The sequence below is a fragment of the Ambystoma mexicanum genome, chromosome 6q (genome assembly GCF_040938575.1).
Source record: "Ambystoma mexicanum isolate Mex_15411 chromosome 6q, UKY_AmexF1_1, whole genome shotgun sequence".
Classification (NCBI taxonomy): domain Eukaryota; kingdom Metazoa; phylum Chordata; class Amphibia; order Caudata; family Ambystomatidae; genus Ambystoma; species Ambystoma mexicanum.
Genome location: NC_090937.1, coordinates 976,870,392 through 976,893,210, shown reverse-complemented (window position 1 = coordinate 976,893,210; position 22,819 = coordinate 976,870,392). Strand labels below are relative to the sequence as shown.

The 22,819-nt window shown below is 47.8% G+C and overlaps 1 protein-coding gene across 2 annotated transcripts in view; it reads right to left on the bottom strand.

The window, feature by feature from the left end:
• TRAPPC11 (trafficking protein particle complex subunit 11) overlaps positions 1 to 22,819 on the bottom strand; it is a 1,974,021-nt gene that overhangs the window by 136,009 nt on the left and 1,815,193 nt on the right. For both annotated transcript variants that reach the window (XM_069631477.1, XM_069631476.1), the window contains exon 29: positions 1,925 to 2,092. In XM_069631477.1, coding sequence (XP_069487578.1) covers positions 1,925 to 2,092 — 168 coding nt within the window. The remainder of the gene's footprint in view (positions 1 to 1,924; positions 2,093 to 22,819) is intronic.

The window sequence follows — 22,819 nt, the reverse complement described above, 5'->3', positions numbered from 1 at the left end:
GTACTGACCCAATAACCATGTGCTTTGTCCAGCATAGCGTTCCATGTACCGTAGCAATGTCGCATTCCGCAGGAACATTGAGTCATGTGTTGACCCCGGAAAACGTGTGCAGCAATGTGTTATCACTTGTCCAGCGTCACATACCATCTGTACATTCAGTGAGTGGTATAGTTTCATATTGCGGTACACCATCTCTATTGCACGTGGTGAGGTCAGCTCTATGTGGGTGCAGTCTACTGCATCAATGCAATTTGGCATGCCGGGCAATGGCCTGGAAGGCCAACTTGGTGGCAATGACCTGGGCAAGGGTATGGGGGAGGGTGATGTGTTCCAACACATGGCGCAGCAGGGCATCCAGTACCTGGTCCAGTATTCTTGAGAAGCAGGGTTGTGAGAGCCCGTGCAGCTCACTGACAGTGTGCCGATATGTTCCAGTCCCAAGGAAATGCAGTACTGAGACCACATTCAGCAGGGGTGGGATTGCCATCCGTATGCCAATGCGGGTGCTGATGTTGTCCTCAATCATGGTGATGATGGGCATGATTGTTGGACGGTCCAGCCGGTATAATGTGTGGATCTGCCCTGGGTTCAGGTTCCAGGGTGAGGCCCTGATGCAGGGTATTGCCAGCTGCCTGCGGGGTCTTGCCGGCTGCACATTTGGGTTTGGTATGGGTGCAGGGTTTGCTATCTGCCGCCTCTTCTGCCTCCGCCTCCTCCACCGCCTCTGCCTCCTCCTCCTCCTCTGCACCACTGCTGCCACCATGTGCACTGCTGCCTGTAGGTTCAATAGCCCCAGACCCTTTGCTGCTACAGCGGCTGCCTGCATAGTTGTGTTTAGAGTTGACCTGGGTGTGGGTGTGGCCCTTTTGTAGGCTCCCAGTGCCCTGCTGGGTCCAGCTGGGCTCATTTGGTGCACCTGTGGCCAGATTCAGCTCACCTGACACTGTTTAACGCCATCCCCGCGGTGGCGACGGTACCGCCACGGTGTTCACGGTTTTACCGCCAATTTTGTGGCAGAGTTTTCGTGTCCATGCTACTCGTAACGCGCACAGTGTTACCCATTGGCGGTAACTGTGGGTGTCGTCGTGCTGTGTCTGCCGATGCAGTTATCGGGTGCGTTGTCTCCGCGGTGGCGGTTTCGGGGTGGTGGTGTTTCCGGGATTGAAGGTTGGAATTCACCGGTCCGGTAAACGGTGCCAGTACAGTTTTACCGGCTGCGTTGAATCCGGACCTGCGTACTCGTAATGAAGCCCTATGACTATTATAACAGCAAGACCAGTCATAAACATGACCAACTAGGGAATAAACCTAACATTTTACTGGCCTACGTACTGAAAGCATGGGTGAAGAGTAACATACGGATTTCTCTTTGTGATAAAAATGGCAAAAGATTAACTAAGGAAAGGGACAAACTTACTATGTTCAGAGAGATCTATGAAGCTCTGTATTCGAGCAAAGCAAGTAAAAAATAGTTTCTCTGCATTTCTGGACAGAATTCGCCTATCCAGGCCAGGTTTACATGAGCGAATGGCTGTGAACTCTTAAATAAATATGAAAGAGGGACTTAAGAGTATTACCTCATTGAGCTAACTAATACATTGCAGCATCACTTTCTGGAATCACTGAGAGCCCAGAATGGATCTCTGGGGTGCTAATAGCGTTAAGCGCTCGGTAGGGAGGTGGGATTGGCCTGTAAGGGCCCAAAGCCATCACCTGGCCTACGCTTCACTTGGGCCCATCATGGCTCGGGCTTTGCGAGACATTACCAGGTAAATAACATTATAGCATTAACAAATTAAACCATTTGACCAAAATCTGTACCTGTCAAAATACACAATTTATTAAGTCCACAACAAAGGATTCAAGTACACTTTTTCAAATGATTTCCAATCGTAAAATACACACTGCTCAAACAAAAACCTACCTTTACAAATATGTGCGTTGGTATGAAGCGACGAAGGAGCTGATTGGTGAAGTTAGGGAACCTTTGCATCGTGATGTTGAGAGATGGGAGCTGTTGATATCCAGCCATGAGAGGGTAGAAGTTGTACAGCATTTCCTGCTCCATGTCAGGAAGTATTCGCAATCGCATCTGAATACAATTAAAACAAACAAAAACATGTTTTAATTCATTCTCCACATTAGGACATTTTGACATCACAGGAACCCTAAACGTTTTGCATTTTTCCCTTGTTTGTTTCTAGGGTGGCTGACTTATTTGTCATAGGTACTTCTACTTATGTTTCCCAGCGAAAGCTTATTTCAGTTTATGGTCCTCTGCTTTTTAAGCACCCCATTCTGGCCATAAGGTGATTATATACCCGTACCTTGGTTTGATAGTGTAGGCTGGTGGCAGCTGCAATTCAATTTCTGGTTCTACCAGAGGGGCAGCCTAAATTGCTACATTAGTAGTTCTATTTAACTTTGGGAAGTCATCAGCGTACTGATGTATTGTGTATGCCCTACTGTTGGCTATTTTGTTTTTGGGTATTGCTTTGTTTAGGGAAATATGAGGCAGGCCTGAAATGGCTGCCATGCACACATGTACTCACTCTGAGCCCAACCCTGCACCCTCCTTTGGGATTTGGGCTTGTTTAGTCTGGTCCAAGACAGGCCAGAAGGGTATGAGCATGTCAATGTGCGAGGCAGTTTTTAGGCCCAGGCTGATTGGCTGGCCACCAGAACCATGGTCTGATTGGCCTAGTGATGTTTTGTTTTTGGCTGCTGGACCTGCTTCCTTTGCTGTTGTTGTCTTTACCTCTTCACTGGCTGCAATCAGATCCCCAAATGTTGGGACCCTTTCTTGGCACTTTTATCACCTTTTATTTCGAATTACCACCTTCTTGGTCGTGCGCCTTGGGGTAGGAAGCTGCTGTCATCTATAAGGGTGGTGGTACACTACTACCCCAACCTCTGCTGTTCATTTGGGCTACTCTGGGTGCAATCCAATTTCCTTTGTGGGACAATTATCTGCTTGCTGGCTTCCCCTCTTAGTCCATCAAACCATAGGAATCTACTTGGTCGAAATCCTCCATCTTCACCGTTATTTTCAATCCAGGCTGGTGGGTCCCAATTCTGTTAAGGCTGATAATTCTTCTTTTGGGTTTTCCTTGGACTGGGTTTCAAGCGCCTGGGTGACAGGGCCCGGTAACTTGACCTGCAAGAGAAGATTTTCTCCATTCCTAAGCCATGTTTCTGGAAATGCCAATGTGAGTACTCATCTTTGGGCCCTGGACTGGTGGGTTATTCGTTGGTTTCTGCAGTCTCCTTGAACCACATTTTGGCAAAGGCTTGCATTGGCACAAACCTTTACTTCTCTTCCTCCTGGTGTTCCTTAGTCTTGAACCAGGGACTGAAGCACCTTTTTAAATATTTATTGTCAGTACACAAAGCATAATTCCATGGACATCAATTAGCCAGTAACACATCTGAACCTCTATCATGTACCTTTTTGGATAAAGAATAGCCACGAGAAAAGCCTCAATCAACATTTACAGAAGAAAAGCAACAAGTTACTTACCTGTAACTCCTGTTCTCCAGCACTGGTATCTTTCATGGATTCATATGCTCTTGAATATTCCCCGTCAGGCTGGGAATCGTCTTTAGCATTAAAGCAGTTTACCTTTACATTTTTAAACTGCTCGTTATTGGAGGGATAAAACCGCTACCGATTTCCTAGCAGACGCGACAGTGAAAGTGGAGCATGCAGCCCCGACACAGTGAGCCCAAGATGGCGGGCGCCATGCTCCGGCGTCAGTGAAACAACAGCAGCGGAGTCACAGAATCGGAGTCGGACAACGCAGGAGAATAAAGTAACATCAAAGCCCTGGGGCCCAACGAATAGCACCCACTTCTGGGGAAAGGCAACCCTCGAAGTCATACAGCTCTGGCCCAGAATAAACAGTCCGCAGGGAGATCTGCGGAGCGGACGAGCGAGAGGCGCTGCCTCTCCCCCTCCACCTACAGTGCGCTCCCAAGTGGGCGCTTCAGTGAGGCATCCCGGACTGTTCCTGGGCCTCAACGCCGGGCCCCTGTGGACAACAAGGCACAATAACATGTGGAGATCTTTGAAGCGGAGACTCCATTAAGCAGCCGAAGAGGGCATACCCTGTCCCGGCGACCCGCCGTGTGCGCTGTGTGCGAGCGGTGCGTGGCGCTGTGGCAGAGGGAGGCCCTGTAGAACATGGAGCAGCATTAAGATGTCCAGAGGTACGTGGGGCGACAGAGAGCCCGGAGATATCATTAATCCTTGGAGGGGCTGGCGGACGCTCCAGATAAACTAAGTGAAGTGAGCCTGAGGCGTGGAGAACACAACCCACTCGTGCAGGGTTGAAGCACGTACTAGATACTAGACTACAACTGGAGACACTTGGAAGGCAGCTGAGACAAAGCAAGCGCCGGCGAAGAAACGTGCTGCACTGGGGGAGGCGCGCATACCTCTCTGTTGAATTGCGCCGCTTCGGTGAGGACTGCACGGGGACCATAACATCCTGCCACTCCCGAGGGCTACCGCAGCGTGGGGGGGGCACCGTTTGCCCTCCTGCTGGGGTCTGCCGAGCCGCTGGCCTGCTCACTCTGATGCTGTAACCACCACCCCTGACCACAGCTGCGTAGGCTCTGCCATCCCAATCATGCGCCTCCTTCTGCACTCCGGACGCAAGCGCAGCTGCTGCTATACCCATAGAACATCAACGGCTGCTCCGGGACCCAGAGGGTCCGCTCACCACTTCCCCCTGAATAGAAGAAGCCACGGAGGGAAGAGCAATCAACACAAAACACTACATCATCACCACAACACGGCCGGCATAAGCCGGAGAAGGCGTGAGGACAGATTGAAAGAAGGTGGTGGGTGGAGCCCGGCCAAAAGATTGGGGGCACACCTGAGAGGAGAAGAGGCCCACACAGATAGTGAGGGCGCCGTCAGGTGGGCCCCCTGCAATGAACACAGGAAAACCCCAGAAGAGCATTTTACTGACCACAGTGTGAAGCAGCACACAGCCCACAAAACACAAGTAGGGACTTCTAGAAGCCCCGGAAATAGATACCAGCATCAGTGGGGCACTTACGGGGAAGAGAGGAAAGAAGGCGTAGATTAAGGGTAGCCCGATAAGCTCAGTCCACAAAACGGGTACCTCAGAGTGGCAGGTCAGACCAGAGTAGAGAAAGCACGACTGGCAACAATCAACAGTGGTCACTACGGCCTCACCGCAAGTAGGCCTGTAGCACCCGCAGCGTACGTCCTACAGCCCTGAACGACGGTAGTCGACTCTGGCTAGAGCGACCCAGATGCCAGGAACCAAACCTAAGGCTTGCCCAGCAAGATTTCTAAATATTTGGGCTCCTGGTGTGGACCATATTCTGCCCAGGAGAGCTACTCATGGAACAAGGATACGATTGAATAGGTCGAGAGGAATTCCGTTTGGCACTGCCACTTTTTCCTATGGTCATAGACCAAAAAGTATCCACAACACTCAGTATGTAGTACCCAGACAGGGTAATTGCTTGTTTTTTTAATATATAATTATACAAAATACACTACTCAAAATGACACATAATTTCTCATGATCATACAGGATATCGTGCACAAGAACAAAAGCATGAACAATGATTAATCCATTTTCTTGTGTACTGGAGCAGGAAATGAAGCCTTCACTGCCATGACTTGATGGACAGTGTCATACATAGAACTATTGAACATTTTACAAAGACATTGACAACAAAAAATACAAACTTCATTCCGAGAATAGTGACAATACACTGTAATTCTTTTTAAAAACGGTGCATCTACACCAGGTGTTTCAGCCGTCTATGTGGGCTAAATGAGCCTCATATCTAACACAGCCTTCATCAGGACGGGGGACTGTATGAGAGTAGTTCATGGAGTGCTGTGGACAAGGAAAAAAGGAGAATTTTTAGGGGAGTGCTAAGAGAAAAATTATCTAATTAGTAGATAAACTGTGCCATGGGACAGGTATCATGGAGAAACACAGCTTACCTATGGAGGAGATTCACCACAGGCACTCGTGTGGGAGGCTGTCTCAAGTAGGGGTCCCAAAAGTGAGCTGCTAATTATCTGAAAAGAGGAGCAAGGGGGAATTGTAACTATTTACTCTTCCCGAGCCAACCCAAGGGTGGCAAGATGCATATTTACAGAACATTTTTGGCAAGTGTGACAGTTTAGCTCAAAACGGGTGCTGCAATGCAGAGCTCTGGGTTGTAACTCGCGTAGGAAAATATCCTGGAAAAAAGGTAAGGTTCTTAGCTGCTAGGGTTATACTTTTACGCCCAGCGCACAAAGCGATCCGCGTGCGTTAAACACCTATTAATGGTAGGCTCGGGCGGTGTGTGTCCGCCGCGTCTGGCGCGCGAGGAGCTGCAAAGTTGTGCAGAAAGCGCTGAGTCACTCATGATCCAAACGGCGTGGCATTGCTAAAGCCGTTGGCAAGGAGCTCGAGTATTTATATGGGCGGCCATGTTGAAACGTCACTCCAAATCGTAGCAGTTACAACAATAGGCCCCCGGGGCCAAGCAGGATCAAAATTGATTAATAAACAATTATGGATGTCACTGGGTCGATCAAGGAATTATGGTGTAATCGAACTAGAAAGATTAAAAATTAAAAATGGTTGCTATGGTGACCGTGTCGAAACTATGCTAAAATACGGCTGCAGCATTGTATCGGTAGGCAAAACTAAACCTGATACCAAGCATTGCATCGTAGTGCAACATTTTAAATTGAAGTGTCCCAGTGTTTGGAAAAAGACTAAAAAGTGTCATAGGGGACGGAATCGGAACAAGCACGTATGTTCACAGATGCCTGTATGCACAAAATCATCATGAGACATCAGACCAAAATGCATAAATGGGTCACAACTTGTCATAGGTCCATATCAGTATGAGCAGCTGTATAGTAAAAAACACAATGGTTATCACTGTTCATGGTATCATCACAGCTATAATGAAGACATATTAGAAATAATTTTCATCCGCACCGGTGGGTATTACACAAGTTAACCAATGTGTGTATCCATTAATGTACCAGTAGTGCTGTTCCTGTAGAAGACCCAGATGGGATTAAGGGTGTCTATAGGGATGTGACCCCTTTCTATGTTTCTTCGAATCAAAACCAAATCACATAGCGGAAAAGCCAAATCTGATAGCCTAGCTGAATGAATATATGGTGTGTATCAAGGCGGTGGACCACAAAAAGGAGGGTTTACAAGAATGCTTTCCATTCAACTGCGATGTTGAGTCCTGTCCGCACACTGTCCAATTTCTGTACCCATCTCTGTTCCAGCTGTGTCAAAGTTCTATTCACATCCCCCCCTCTTTCTGTAAAATAAACCACCTCAGGTCTGTGTCTTTGTGATTTTCTTTGGCTTGTCGGCCACCTTATTTCTTATGCATGACCGGTGTTCCGAGATCCGCATCTTCATTGGGCGGATGGTCTTCCCTACGTAGAGTAGACCGCAGAGGCATTGTATTTTGTATACCATGCCTTTCGTGGTACAATTGGTGAGGTCCCTCATTGTCCATTCAATGGTCTTGTGCTCAAATGATTTTTTCTCTAGGGTCAAAGGGCAAGCCACACATACCCCCACTCACTGGACATTACAAATGCGGGAGAAGTCCCATAGTGTATTCTCTGTTCGTGGCGGTGGTTCAATGAACGTGTGCACCAAAGAGTGTCTTAAATTTACATTTTTCTTAAAAGCGAGACATGGTGTTTGGTTTAAAGTCCCCGGCTGTTTCACCAGGTGCCAATTGTTCCTTATTGTCTTCTGTACCAGTTGGCTCAATGGTCCAAAAGTGGTAACACATACCAGCCGGCCTAGTTCTTTCTTTGGTTTGTTTTCAAGACAGATTTCCCTTGGGGTGTGCCTCGCTCTTTTTTTTGGCTTGTTTGATGGATCTTTGAGAACCTCTCTTAGTTAGATGGATTTTTAGATCATCGGCATGTTTTATGTACCTCTCAGTGTCAGTGCGATTCCTGCGGATGCGCAGAAACTGTCCGTAGGGTAAGTTGTATTTCAGTCCCATCGGGTGATAGCTCTGAAAGTGGAGCAAGCTGTTGCGATCTGTCGGTTTTCAAAATAGTTCTGTCTTGAGTTGATGTCCTGTTTTGTAAATGTGGAGGTCCAAAAAATCAATTTGGTGATGATCCCAATGTATGGTGAACTTGATATGTGTGTTCCATAGGTTCAGCCAATGATGGAAGTCCTGCAAATCAGAGGTTGTGCCATTCCATACCATGATGACATCTATATAGCGTTTCCATAGGGCAATGTTGCTCAGAAAAGGGTTATCTTCAGTGAATACATTTTTTGCTTCATAGTTGGACATATAGAGGTTTGCAATGTCAGGGGCAAAATTTGCCCCCATGCTGACTCCCTTGGTTTGTTTATAAAATTGATCCTGGAAGAGGGAGAAGTTCTCTGACATGGCCAGTCTAGTGCATTCCAGGATGAAATCTGTCGGAGTATGTATATCGTCATTGGCTGAACCTACGGAACACACATATCAAGTTTACCATACATTGGGATCATCACCAAATTGATTTTTGGACCTCCACATTTACAAAACAGGACATCAAGTCAAGACAGAACTATTTTGAAAACCGACAGATCGCAACAGCTTGTTCAACTTTCAGAGCAATCACCCGATGGGACTGAAATACAACTTACCCTACGGACAGTTTCTGCGCATCCGCAGGAATTGCACTGACACTGAGAGGTACATAAAACATGCCGATGATCTAAAAATCTGTCTAACAGAGAGGTTATCCTCAAAGATCCATCAAACAAGCCAAAAAAAGAGCGAGACACACACCAAGGGAAATCTGTCTCGAACACAAACCAAAGAAAGAACTAGGCCGTCTGGTATGTGTTACCACTTTTGGACCATTGAGCCAACTGATACAGAAGACCATAAGGAACAATTGGCACCTGGTGAAACAGCCAGGGACTTTAAACCAAACACCATGTTTCGCTTTTAAGAAAAATTGAAATTTAAGAGACTCTTTGGTGCACACGTTCATTGAACCACCGCCATGAACAGAGAACACACTATGAGACTTACCCCCACTCACTGGACATTACAAATGCGGGAGATGTGTGGCTTGCCCTTTGACCCTAGAGAAAAAATCATTTGAGCACAAGACCATTAAATTGACAATGAGGGACCTCACCAATTGTAACACGAAAGGCGTGGTATACATAATACAATGTCCCTGCGGTCTACTCTACGTAGGGAAGACCATCCGCCCAATGAAGATACGGATCTCGGAACACCGGTCCTGCATAAGAAATAAGGTGGCCGACAAGCCACTTGTTGAACATTTCAACAAAGAAAATCACAAAGACACAGACCTGAGGTGGTTTATTTTACAGAAAGGGGGGGGGGGTGTGAATAGAACTTTGACACAGCTGGAACAGAGATGGGTACACACATTGGACAGTGTGCGGACAGGACTCAACATCGCAGTTGAATGGAAAGCCTCCCAGTGAACCCTCCTTTTTGCGGTCCACCGCCTTGATACACACCATATATTCATTCAGCTAGGCTATCAGATTTGGCTTTTCCGCGATGTGATTTGGTTTTGATTCAAAGAAACATAGAAAGGGGTCACATCCCTATAGACACCCTTAATCCCCTCTGGGTCCTCTACAGGAACAGCACTACTGGTACATTAATGGATGCACACATTAGTTAACTTGTGTAATACCCACCAATGCGGATGAAAATGATTTCTAATATGTCTTCATTATAGCTGTGATGATACCATGAACAGTGATAACCATTGTGTTTTTTACTATACAGCTGCTCATACTGATATGGACCTATGACAAGTTGTGACCCATTTATGCATTTTGGTCTGATGTCTCATGATGATTTTGTGCACACATGCATCTGTGAACATACGTGCTTGTTCCGGTTCCGTCCCCTATGACACTTTTTAGTCCTTTTCCAAACACTGGGACACTTCAATTTAAAATGTTGCACTACAGTACAATGCTTGGTACCAGGTTTAGATTTGCCTACCGATACAATGCTGCAGCCGTGTTTTAGCATAGTTTCGACACGGCTACCATAGCAACCATTTTTAATTTTAATCTTTCTAGTTCGATTACACCATAATTCCTTGATCGACCCAGTGACCATCCATAACTGTTTATTAATCAATTTTGAGTCCCGCTGGGCCACGGGGGCCTATTGTTGTAACTGCTACGATTTGGAGTGACATTTCAATATGGCCGCCCATATAAATACTCGAGCTCCTTGACAACGGCTTTAGCAACGCCATGCCGTTTGGATCACGAGTGACTCAGCGCTTTCTGCACAACTTTGCAGATCCTCGTGCGCCGGACGCGGCAGGCACACACCGCCCAAGCCTAGCATTAATAGGTATTTAACGCACGCGGATCGCTCCGTGAGCTGGGCGTAAAAGTATAACCCTAGCAGCTAAGAACCTTACCTTTTTTCCAGGATATTTTCCTACACGAGTTACAACCCAGAGCTCTGCGTTGCAGCACACGTTTTGAGGTAAACTGTCACACTCGCCAAAAATATTCTGTAAATATGCATCTTGCCGCCCTTGGGTTGGCTCGGGAGGGGTAAATAGTTACAATTCCCCCTTGCTCCAGATAATTAGGAGCTCACTTTTGGGACCCCTACTTGAGACGGCCTCCCACACGAGTGCCTGTGGTGAATCTCCTCCATAGGTAAGCTGTGTTGATCCATGATACCTGTCCCATGGCACAGTTTGTTATCTACTAATTAGATAATTTTACTCTTAGCACTCCGCTAAAAATTCTCCTTTTTTCCTTGTCTACAGCACTCCATGAACTACTCACATACAGTCCCTCGTCCTGATGAAGGCCGTGTTAGATATGAGGCTCATTTAGCCCACATAGACGGCTGAAGCACCTGGTGTAGACGCACCTTTTTTAAAAAGAATCACAGTGTATTGTCACTATTCTCGGAATTAACTTTGTATTTTTTGTTGTCAATGTCTTTGTAAAATGTTCAATAGTTCTACGTATGACACTGTCCATCAAGTCATGGCAGTGAAGGCTTTAATTTCCTGCTCCAGTACACAAGAAAATGGATTAATCATTGTTCATGCTTTTGTTCTTGTGCACGATATCCTGTATGATCATGAGAAATTATGTGTCATTTTGAGTAGTGTATTTTGTATAATTATATATAGAAAAACAAGCAATTACCCTGTCTGGGTACTATATACTGAGTGTTGTGGATACTTTTTGGTCTATGACCATAGGAAAAAGCGGCAGTGCCAAACGGAATTCCTCTCAACCTATTCAATTGTATCCTTGTTCCATGAGTGTTCCCAGCAAGAGCAAGAACCCCAGCTAGAGCTCAGGAAGGTCAAATAGAGAGGTGCTGGAGACAGAAACACAGAACACACGCCGAATCGCCATCCCCCCCACTGGCCCTGACCACTCAAACAGAAGTCCTCCCCACAAACACAATGGCGTCAGACAAAGAAGAACTCCTGAATTGCCTAAAGGGAATGGAAGCCAGATTGACAAACACATTTCACAGCCAACTGGAACAAATGAAGGAGGAACTGAAATCCTCCCTTCAGGAGGTCAGCAAAGAAATGGCAGAGATAGGAGAAAGAGTAGACGTGGTTGAAAGCGGCCTTTCGAATTTGGCGGAGGAAACCAACCAAAATAGTGTTCTGCTGGATCAGCTGGATAATGCTACAAATAACCTGGAACTCCAGACGGAAGACCTGGAAAACAGATCAAGAAGATCTAACATTAGGGTCAAGGGCCTAGCGGAATCGGTGCTTGGTAAGGATCTAAAGGATACGATGCAACAATGCTTTAGCAATTTACTAAATGATACCCAGCCTGAGGCAATCGGATTTGACAGAATACACCGGGTAGGCCCGAAACGGAATGAACCGGGGATGAGACCCAAGGATGTCCTAATAGCGATGACATCATACTGTCTAAAAGAAGACATTTTGAGAGCAGCAAGAACACACAGGGATCTCACGATCAATGACTCTCGCATACAGCTGTATCAAGATCTAGCACTGGTTACCCTTTGCAAAAGACGGCTAATGCAGCCAGTCACGAAAGCCCTTCAATCACAACAAATCCAATACAGATGGACGCACCCATTTGGTCTTTCATTTACATGGGAAGGAAAACAGAGGAGAATTGGCAACTGTGCGGAAGGCCTAGCACTACTGCACCTGGAAGATGACCAACCGGATACAGCCATTCAACCGCGGCGCAACATGACGGGCCCATCTAGCAAGCTGTGGGAGTGGTCAACAGAAAGAAGCAAAGACGGGGAAAAACTAGGAAACCTGGGAGCCCACAACAGAGCCAAGACTGATGGAGGAGAGAGAGAACGCTCACCGAACAAGCCCCCTAATACTGACAATGGGCGAAGGGCTGAACCCACTGCACCAGAATAGACTACACTGCATGAATGGTCGCGTCTGCAAGGAGGTAGGAGGTCACATATCTTGGAAGCTGGGTCAGGTAAAACGTCATACCTGGCGGTCTGAGAACTGGGATAACGTTGAGACCCAAAGCCCGTATTTGCTGGGCTGGAAGACCTGTTTTTGTTCTTGCTCATGTTGTTGTTTCGTTTCCGTTTTACTACGTTTGGAGAGATGGGGGGAATTGGAACCAGGGGGAGAGCAGGGAGCGGAGGGGAGATACGCAGTAAGGAACGCATCTTAAGGGAGGAGGATCCTCAGAACTAAGTTACCCCGACAACGGAAGCTCAGCCAGATGGGGAGGGGGAGACCTAATGATTTGCAATCCAACAGGGGCAGGACAATTCCTCCAATTAACCTAATCACTAATGGCCCAACCGGATAGCGAACTGTCAGTGACGACCTGGAATATCCATGGTCTAAACGCCCCCCGTTAAAGGAAATCCGTGGAACACAGACTCTCCCAGCTGGCATCCGACATCGTCTGCCTACAGGAAACGCACCTCCTCAAGTCAGACGAAAAGCGCATCTCCTCTCAACGCTATCCAAGATGCTTCTTTGCCTCCGGGGGTTGAAAGAAAAGAGAGGTAGCCATATTATTAAGCCGTGACCTGCCGCTAACGCAAATCACTGTCAAAAGGGACCCAGAGGGGCGTTACATACTACTCAAAGGCCTCCTGGTTCAGCTCCCCATCACCCTCGCTGCTATATACTGCCCGAATGTTGCACAAAGCTTATTCCTTCACAATCTCCTTCCCATCCTCATAACCTTCACTGAGGGCCGGTTAATAATGAGTGGCAACTTCAACCTAACACCAGACCCGAACCTGGACAAAACGTTCCCTCCAACGAAGGAGGACTTCGGCAAGGCCCTCACCATGACAGAATTTCTGAGGGAAACCGACACCCTAGACGTATGGAGACTCTCCAATGCTGGGGTGAAGGATTACACTTTCTTCTCTGATGCCCACCTGGGGCACTCGAGGATCGACCTGCTGCTCCTCTCTAGCGCTCTCATCCCCTGCGTCGACACCATACAAATAGGACACAGAGCCCTATCGGACCACGCACCGGTCACAATGAAGCTAAGGGTACAAGGCCTACCCGACCCGCCCCACCCCACCGATACGGGAGGCTACAAGACCACATCCTGACAGATATAGCCATCAGAACGGAAATGGCGAAAGCCCTCAAGAACTACTTCAAGGAGAATACCATCAGGGACACGCCGGAACCTATTATCTGGGACGCAATGAAGCCAGTCATTAGGGGTGTCGCAGGCGACTGCACAGCTGGGCTCCGACGGTTCAACAAGTTACAGCAAGACAAGCTAGAAGCGGAGGTAGCAGAGGCGGAACACATCCTCAAACAAGGCCAAAACAAGAAAGCGAGCCGCATACTACAAAAAGTGAAAAGAACTCTAGAAATGAACTTAGCGGACAAAGCAGCCAGAGCACTAACCTACACCAAGCAATTTTACCATGTGAACAGTAATAAAGCAAACCGACTGCTGGTTCACAAACTTAAAAAGCTGCAGGCAAGAAACTATATCCAATCTCTCCTGGATGGCCAAGGATCTCTTTGCCACTCTAACGCAGAGAAGCTGAAAATTATGACAGCATATCACAAAGGAATCATGACAGGGCTCCCAACGACAAAATCCGCACAGTCTCAATATCTAGCAGGAGTCGAGCCGAACTCCCCGCACCCTCAACTGAATGCCCGGGAAGATCCGATCTCTGCAGAAGAGGTGGGCAAGGTCATCTCATCATTAAAAAACTCGACGCCAGGACCAGACGGGCTCACGGCCCAATTCTACAAGAAGTTCTCCTATATTCTTGCACCACAGCTGGCAGCCCTGTTCAACTCGTTCTCATCATCGGGAACTACCACCCCCTCCATGGAGGAGTCTCTAACTGTGCTCATACTGAAGCCCGGCAGGGACCGAAGCCACTGCGCCTCTTACAGGCCCATTACCCTATTGAACAATGACGCGAAAATATTTGCGAAAATTCTACCTGTTATCCACACGGACCAGACCAGATTCATCCCTGGCCGTAGTACCCACGACAATATTAGGAGAACCATAAACACCATTGAATCTGCCAACAGGAAGGGCTTGGAAATGATGGTCCTATCTCTCAATGCACATTAAGCCTTTGACATGCTAGACTGGAGCTATATCCAAGAAACACTAAGGCACTATGGATTTGGGCCCAACTTCATAAAATGGACACTAGCCAATTATCAACACCCATCCACCAAACTCAGAATGAATGGGACCAGAATTATAATAACAAGAGGTACAAGGCAGGGATGTCCTCTTTCCCCCTTCATCTTCACCCTCTCCATGGAGCCATTCGTGAATAGAACGCGCCACAACACAGCAATCCAGGGCCTGGAAATCAAAGGCCAAGTCTATAAAGTACCCTATGTGCCGATGACGTCCTATTAACACTGGCCCAACCCACGGAGTCCATGAAAGCTCTGTGGACGGAACTGAAGGAATTCGGGGAGGCATCAGGATTCCAGGTCAACCTCTCCAAATCCACAGCATTGAGTATCAACCTCCCTCGGACGCTGACAATAGCACTGGAAAAGGACTACCTAATTCCTTGGGCGAAAAGACAATTGCCCTATTTGGGGGTCCAGCTACCAGTCACACACAATAAAATATATAAAGCAAACTTCCCGCCACTCCTCAAGGAACTCAAAAATGACCTAATTCGCTGGCAAAAACAGGAAATCTCCTGGTTTGGGAGAATCACGGCTCTAAAGATGAACTTAATTCCCAGATTGCTATATCACTGCTCAGCCTTGCCCACCACCATTCCGAAACAAGCAGTGCAGAAGTTGCAGAGGAGCATCATGAAATATATATGGGAAGGAAAACAGTCACGAATTCCTAGGAAGATCATGCTCCGAGGACGGGTGGTGGGAGGCCTAGGAGTATCAGACATTGAGAGATATATCCTGTCAGCGCAGCTCTCGCAGGCCTTCGCCTGGTCCGCCGCTATCCCAAAACCCTGTTGGCTGGAGTTGGAGGAGGCCTGGAGCCCAGTCCCAATAGTCTCACTGCCACATATGAAAAGACCCAGCGACCAAGCTGGCACACAGCCCCTGTCAGCGACCGAAAACACAGCGACAAACTGGAGGAAAGCGGCGCGATGGTGGAATAGTCGAACATAACAGGCCCACTCACATCGATCTGGATGAACCCAGAATTCTCTCCGGGCACTAACCCCAATAATTTTCTGAAATGGAAAGAAGGAGGACTAGAGAAGGTGCAAGACTTCTTTGAAGATGGAAAGCCTCTGGACTTCGAAGCCTGCAAGGCGAAATTCAAAGTTCCGGAAGTAGAGAGGTTCAGATACTCACAGCTTAGACACTGGCTCTAAAGCAGTATCATGAAAAACCTCAGAAGCAGAGACCTGACAGCCCTGGAGCAAACCCTCACAGCGATGCCCCCTAAGGGTAGAATATCAACCCTCTACAAGATCCTCGACAGAACTGACCCAAACTGCAAAGAACCATACATGCTCAGATGGGAGAAAGGCATAGGGAGGCCCATTGAACCGGAGGAATGGGACCACATCTGGATCAGAGCGCACAGAAGTTCCAAATGCGTAACTAACAAGGACGGGGCATTCAAAGTACACTATAGGTGGTATTGAACTCCAGAGACGCTCAATAAATGGAACCCCGCGATTCCCCCGCTGTATTGGAGAGGGTGCCCAGACAAAGGTACACTGTACCACCTACTATGGACATGCCCAAAGGCTACCGAATTCTGGAAAGCAGTGATAGACCAAGTCAACACGATCACAGGCCTCACAATCCCATGGGATCCTGGTATCGTCCTACTGGGAGCAAGCGGCGAGGGCCAATTCCCTCTCTCGGGCCACAGAGCAGAACTATGCGCCCACCTACTGACAGCAGCTAAAATCTCAATAGCCAAGCTCTGGAAGAACCCAGAGGGTCCGGCAGTACAGATGTGGTGGATAAAGTGCTGGGACATAATAGCAGCCGAGAAAATAACAGCCCTCTGGTTTGGTAACAGAGACAAATTCTACTAAACCTGGGGCCCATTCCTGGACTACACACAGAAATACCCAGGCCTGGCCCGACAGCCTCCCTCCCTCCGATGGATGGACAAAAATTATTAAAGAGAAGGCCGGAAGTACAGGACACAAGCCACAGACAAGGGAAGCCAGCGGTAAAAAACATTACGGCCCGGAACTACCTCCCCTCACCCGCCCCCCCCCCCCCCGACTCTCACGCTAGCTAGAGCACATACAAACTAATGAAGGCTCGGTATCATGCAGGTCCATCCCGCTCCCGATTCACTCCTGCAGTGCAAACAGTGTTCGCTGGTTCCGACTCCTGATATTCAACCCATCGTCTCCCCTCCCCCCCCCGTCATCGTCCCCATTGAGACTTTACAGTCTTGTTGTTTTTGTTCATGTTTATTGTCTTTTGTAATAACAAGCAACTGAGCGCTGTTTTCGGCGCATGTAATATAATGCTGTAATGCCAGTCTGCTTGTAGAAAACCAATAAAAAGAAATTTGGAGGAAAAAAAAAAACTGCTCGTCATTTTAGTGCTCTTTTATAGTCATTTTGTCCACAGCCAATTTGACAGGTCCCCTTAGCTCCACCACTGGTGGCCATCTTCAGATTTGGCAGTGAAGATAATGTGGCAGAATGAGCAAAGAAGAGCCAGGGAGGGTCGCATGTGAATCCATGAAAGATACCAATACTGGAGAATAGGAGTTACAGGTAAGTAACCTGTTACTTCTCTAGCATTGGATCTTTAATGGATTCACAAGAGCTTGTATAAAATTATACAGTAATACATATACACAACCAAAACATGCAAAGGCAGAGCTTAATAGAAGTAACCAAACTCACCTCTGGTAAACTCACCTCATGCAAACAGGTTGCGAAGCACTGCTTGGCCAGCTCAGGACTCATCCCTGGAATCCCTATTATATATTATATTAGAACCATGTGAAGGTGTGGCTAGACCTCCATATGGCTGCCCTGCAGATGTCGAGCAGGGGGAACACCGGGCAGGAAAGCCGCAGTAGAAGCCACAGCTCTCGTCTGAGTATTCTGGGAAGGGGCCTATTGGAAAGACTATAGCAGTAGGAAATGCACACCGGCAGCCACCTCGCAATGGAAAACTTTTAAAGGGCAATGCCGTTGCACATAGGTCCGAAAGCAACAAACTGTTGTGACAACATTTGGAACTCCTTAGTACGAGCCACATAGAACTTGAGGGCTCGGACGACATCCAGAGTGTGTAGGGTTTGCTCAGCTGGAGATGAAGGGGACCCAAAGAATATTAGTAAAATCAAGGGTTCATTAAGGTGGAAAGAAGAAGGAGCATCCGCCATGACCGGTTTGTAGGGAGGTTTGCAGGAGAGGGCTTGCAGCTCGAATACTCACATGGCTGAAGTAACGAGGAACATGGTTTTCCAAGAGAGAAACTTCATGGAGTCTCTGTATAGAGGCTCGAAGGGAGGGCCCATTAGCTTTGAGAGGACCACATTGAGTTCCCAAGCTGGAGCAGGAGCTAAAACGAGTGGAAAAGTGTTTAACAGTCCCTTGCGGAATTTCTTACTCAACCTCTGTGACCAGAGGGAAGGCGTACCTAAGGTACGAGTTTATGTTGGCCTGCTTTTGTAGCAGGCCAACATAAACGTTGCTCTTGCCCTGGCTAGGACCCTCGTACATTCCGAGGGTAGCAGAATGTTCCCAAACTCAAAGGCTGCAAGAGCCAGGCTGGCAAGTTGACGGATGCTGGGTCGTGGTGTAGCACTGACCTGCCGTCTCTGAGAGGTAGGTCTGGGAGTGGGTCCAATCTGATGAATGGAGCCACCAACAGGTGAAGCAGGTCTGAGTGACAAATTTGCAGTGGCCAGGCTGGGGCCACCAGGATCATCGTACAGCGGCTCCGTTTGAGTGTACTGAGATATCAAGGTAGTAGAGAGAAAGCGTAAAGGAACAGTTCTTTCCATTGGAATGAGAACGTATCCCCCATGCTCCCTTGCTGGTGAAATCGACTCGCAATTTCTTGTTGGTCGCTGTAGGAAACGACTCAATCTCCGGCCATCCCCACTTGGAGAAGAAGTCGAGAACTTGGCTTGGATGAAGTTCCCATTCGTGGCATGACCAGAGTTCCTGCTGAGTGAATCCGCAATCGTATTGTGGATCCCTAGCAGATGGAAGGGAATCAGAAACATGTATTTGAGCACCCATTTCCACAGCACCTGCGGTTCCGTAGACAGAATCGGAGAGCAGATCCCACCCTGCTTGTGGATATAGAACATGGTGGTGGTTTTGGCTGGGAAGGAATGTGCTGATGGCTCCACCATTGGAGAGCTCGGCAGAAAGATGGCATGAGGTTAAGCTTGTCTTCCTGGTACACCGATATCTGTTGCCAACAGGCATGTATGAACTCTTGAAGTTGTCGCATCTTGAGCCTGCAGTTGGGGATTAACAGGATGCAAGATGTCATCATCCTCAGCAGTGATTTGAGAGAGTGGACTGATGTGATTGGCAGTCTTGATAGTTGCTGGACCTTGTTCAGTACTGTCTACACCCTCTCCTCTGAATGTGTGAACACGCGAGAGTGTTGAGACGTGAGTCCAAGAATAGCTGGTCTTGAGTAGGATGCAAGCATGACTTTGCAAAGTTCACTGAGAACCCCAGGGATACTAGCTACTGTATGCTATCCTTGGTCTGTTCCGTTGCTATTGTTAGATATGAAGCGTGCACCAACCAGTGGTCTAGGTGTGGGTAAACATGGATGTCTGAATGACGTAGGTGGGCTGCCACTCAAGCTAGGCAATTTATGAAGACTCTTGGGGCAGATTTCAACCCAAAAGGCAGGGCTTTGAACTCGTAGTGTTCGTCCTGGCCCTGAAATTGGAGGAAACACGCGTGCCTCTGTTGAATAGAGATGTGAAAGTAAGCATCCTCTAGGTCCAGAGATGTGAGGAAATCCCCTTCTTCCAGTTGGTCTAGGATGTGTTGCAGTGTTACCATTCGGAATGCTTGGGACTTGAGGAACCTCCTGAGGTCTAGTATAGGTCTCAATCCTCCAGATTCTTTCGTTACCAGAAAGAATCTGGAGGACACTCCGGAGACTCGCAGGTGAGGTGGTATGGCTTCGACCCCTCCTTTTTTAGGAGGGACTTATAATCCTCTTGGGTGGTGCTGGCGCAGGATGATTGTGGACAGTAGGAGAACCTATAGTCTCTCGAAGTCCTGGAAAACCTTGTTTTCCCTGAGTGAAAGGATTGTCTGTGTTGTTGTAACATTCCAAGTGAACAGACTGTTTCCATGTCGGCCTTGATGGCTTGTAGGATCGGGTCAAACTTTTCTCCAAAGAGGTCGACACCATCAAAAGGCATGTCAACTACCTTTGACTGGACCATGGGCTGAAAACATGTGGCTTTCAACCACCCTTGTCGGCGCAACACTGCCCATTGCCCATCTGGCCCAATCCTGTATCCGCTATGTCCACTGTAAGTGAGATGGCTAGGTCTGACGCTGCTTCCTCTTCATGTAGCAGTGTAAATGTTTCATCCCATTTGTCATCAGGTAGGAAATCCAGTATTGCTCCTTAGTTTGAACCAGAGTTCACGGTCGAGTGGGAGAGAATCGCAAGTGAGTTTGCCGCCTTGATGGTTGTTGCGGCTGTCGCAATGACTCTTTTGCAAAGGTGTCTAGCTGTCTGGCCTCTTTGTCAGGAGGCACCATATAGGAAGAGGACGGATTGGCAGAATGCTTCCGGGCAGCTCCAGACAACTGAGTTTGGGCTGACTCTGGCTCCTTATATATCTTTTCAAAGCGATCCTTTCTGGGGAGCATTGAAAAAGGGTCCCTCAGGTCATCTTCCCAAATATCCTCCTGTACTGGAATGACTAGCATTGATCTTCTGACAGATTCCCATTGTTGGTACAGGAATCCCTCCTTCTTCTGCTCTTCAAGCAGCAGATCAAAGAGTTTCACTGCTTGTGCCATAAGGGCATGGAAAGAACTGATCTCATCCAGAGGTGAGTCTCTTGGTGGTAGGTCGGCTGGCTCACCGTCTCCTGGCACTAGATCTTCAAACCAGTCTGTAGAATGTGTGCCTGGGGAACTATCCGTTGGATAGTCATCTGTGTCTGTGAGGGTGACTGGAGGCAAAAGAGGGTCTTCTTGAAGAGGCCTGGAAGGGGGATGAGGAGCTAGACCTTCCCTTACCGGAAACTCACAGGGTTTTGCAGGAGAGGGCAACTGTGGAGTAGAAAGCCACTGTTGGAGCGCCAATATGTTTGCAATGTGGATAAGATATCTATGGACACATCTCTGGAGCCGGAAGGGGTGCCCACTGGGAAAGGATGAGCAGGTACCTGTTGTAGAGGAAGGTTCTGTTTTGGTGGTGCTGGGGGAGGCACGTTGGCAACAGAAGTTGCCTTTCCTATTTCCCACATCCCCTTTACCACTTGCTTTTCTGCTTCAGTGGACACGTCTGAATCCACACCCTGTTTTATTATCTGCTCACGAGGGCCCATGGCGCCAGGTGGTCAATGAGGTGACCGTAGATGTAGCTGGAGATGTCAACGAAACCACTGATAAAGGAGCAGCACGAGCGTGACACACATGTTCCTTCTTAGCTTTATTCCCCCAGGAGGATTCTTCGTGGGACCTCGACCTCTTTGAATAGAGGTGTGTGCTAGGGTCTGCTGTGCCTGGTGGAGGCATAACTACGGACTGAAGCATAGTCAGAGGCCCAGGCACCTTCATCCGACCAGGCCACTAAACTGCAGTGGCAGTACTTGCGGGTCTTGGGTGAGAACGCCTGACAGATGACACAGCTGGCCAAGTCGTGGTCCAGATAAAGACAGTAAAGAAAAAGCTGGTGAAGATCTTCGACAGAAACAGGTTACATGCCGAACATGCCTTAAAAAGGTTCTTCTTCCTCGTGTCTGTCATCTCGACGGACTCTTGAAAAGGCCTTAGAAGGAAGATTGGAACTCCAGAGGCAATGGGATGGGCCAAAACTTCCCTGCTGTGGGCGAGAAGCGATGCAGCACCAAACTTCAACGTTGGATGGAAAGAAATAGTAAAACAGACAAAAAAAGAATCTGAATTTCTAGAAGAGAGAATACTCAACTCCCAACATTTCATGTCTAGGGGTCGAGCTAAGGGGACCTGTCTAATTGGCTGTTGGCAGTATGACTCAAAATTACTATAATAGATCACTAAAGAGACAAGCAGTTTAAAAATGTAAAAACAAACTTTTTTAATGTAACTGAGGATTCCCAGCCTGACAAAAGCATGTGAATCCATGAAAGATATAATGCTGAAAAGACTTGAGACCAGAAAACTGCCTGCAGTTCCAGGATGTTGATACGGGAGAGCTGGCACAGTTTGGCAATACTCCTTGTGTTTTGGATGCACTGCGAGAACTTAAAATTATTCTCCATCCCGGCGTTCTATTACTTGGATCCTCATTGTTTTGGCAGCGTGCAGTGTTGGATTTGTTTGGCTCTCACCGATCACGCTTGCCTGCCTGCCACAGTGCGAAAGCGCACGCGAACAGGAGTGCGACAGAGTGTTGACAAAGTTTGAAAGTGGGAAGCAGGCTGCCTAATAGCGGTGAGTACCATCCTGAGTGGATCGTATATTGTGTGGTGTTCCCTCCGGTTTGGGTGTGTTTGACCAAATTATTTTTGTTTGCGGCAAACTGGCCGCAATTTGGCTGCTCGGGCACAATTTTAACGGACATGCAATTATTTTTTTGGGGCCCCGCCTCCACTTTTAAGGAAGCGGGGGACACGCCTGCACCCCTGAAATTGCAAAATATCAAACATGGGGAGCGGGGGACACCCCCACCAGCCCTGCTCTCCATGGTTGGTATTTTGCAAAATATGCAACCAAATCGCCCAAAGGCCAAATCACCCATGCAACTAACAATCGAATTGGTCATTAGGTCAAATGTTTTAGGTCAAATAGGCTAATACCGTCCTGCCTGCTTATCACTTTCCCTGACTGGTGAATGTATGATCTGAGCAAAGCGCGTGGAATGGCTCCCTCCGTGGTTCCTATCTGTGCTCCTCTGACTGATCTGGAAATAGTGCAAGCCATTAATCGTCCCCTCCCGCCTTCTCTGCTTTCTGATCTTCCTTCTTAAGTTATCCCTGAGAACTCAGTGTGCAACTTTTCCACCTTTATTAGTCAAGTTATAACCCCGACTGAACACTTGTACTTGGGAAAAATGACTGCTTATTTCCCAGTGGTTTCTCGCACCCCAAGAACGGTCGCAGCAACTTTACCCACT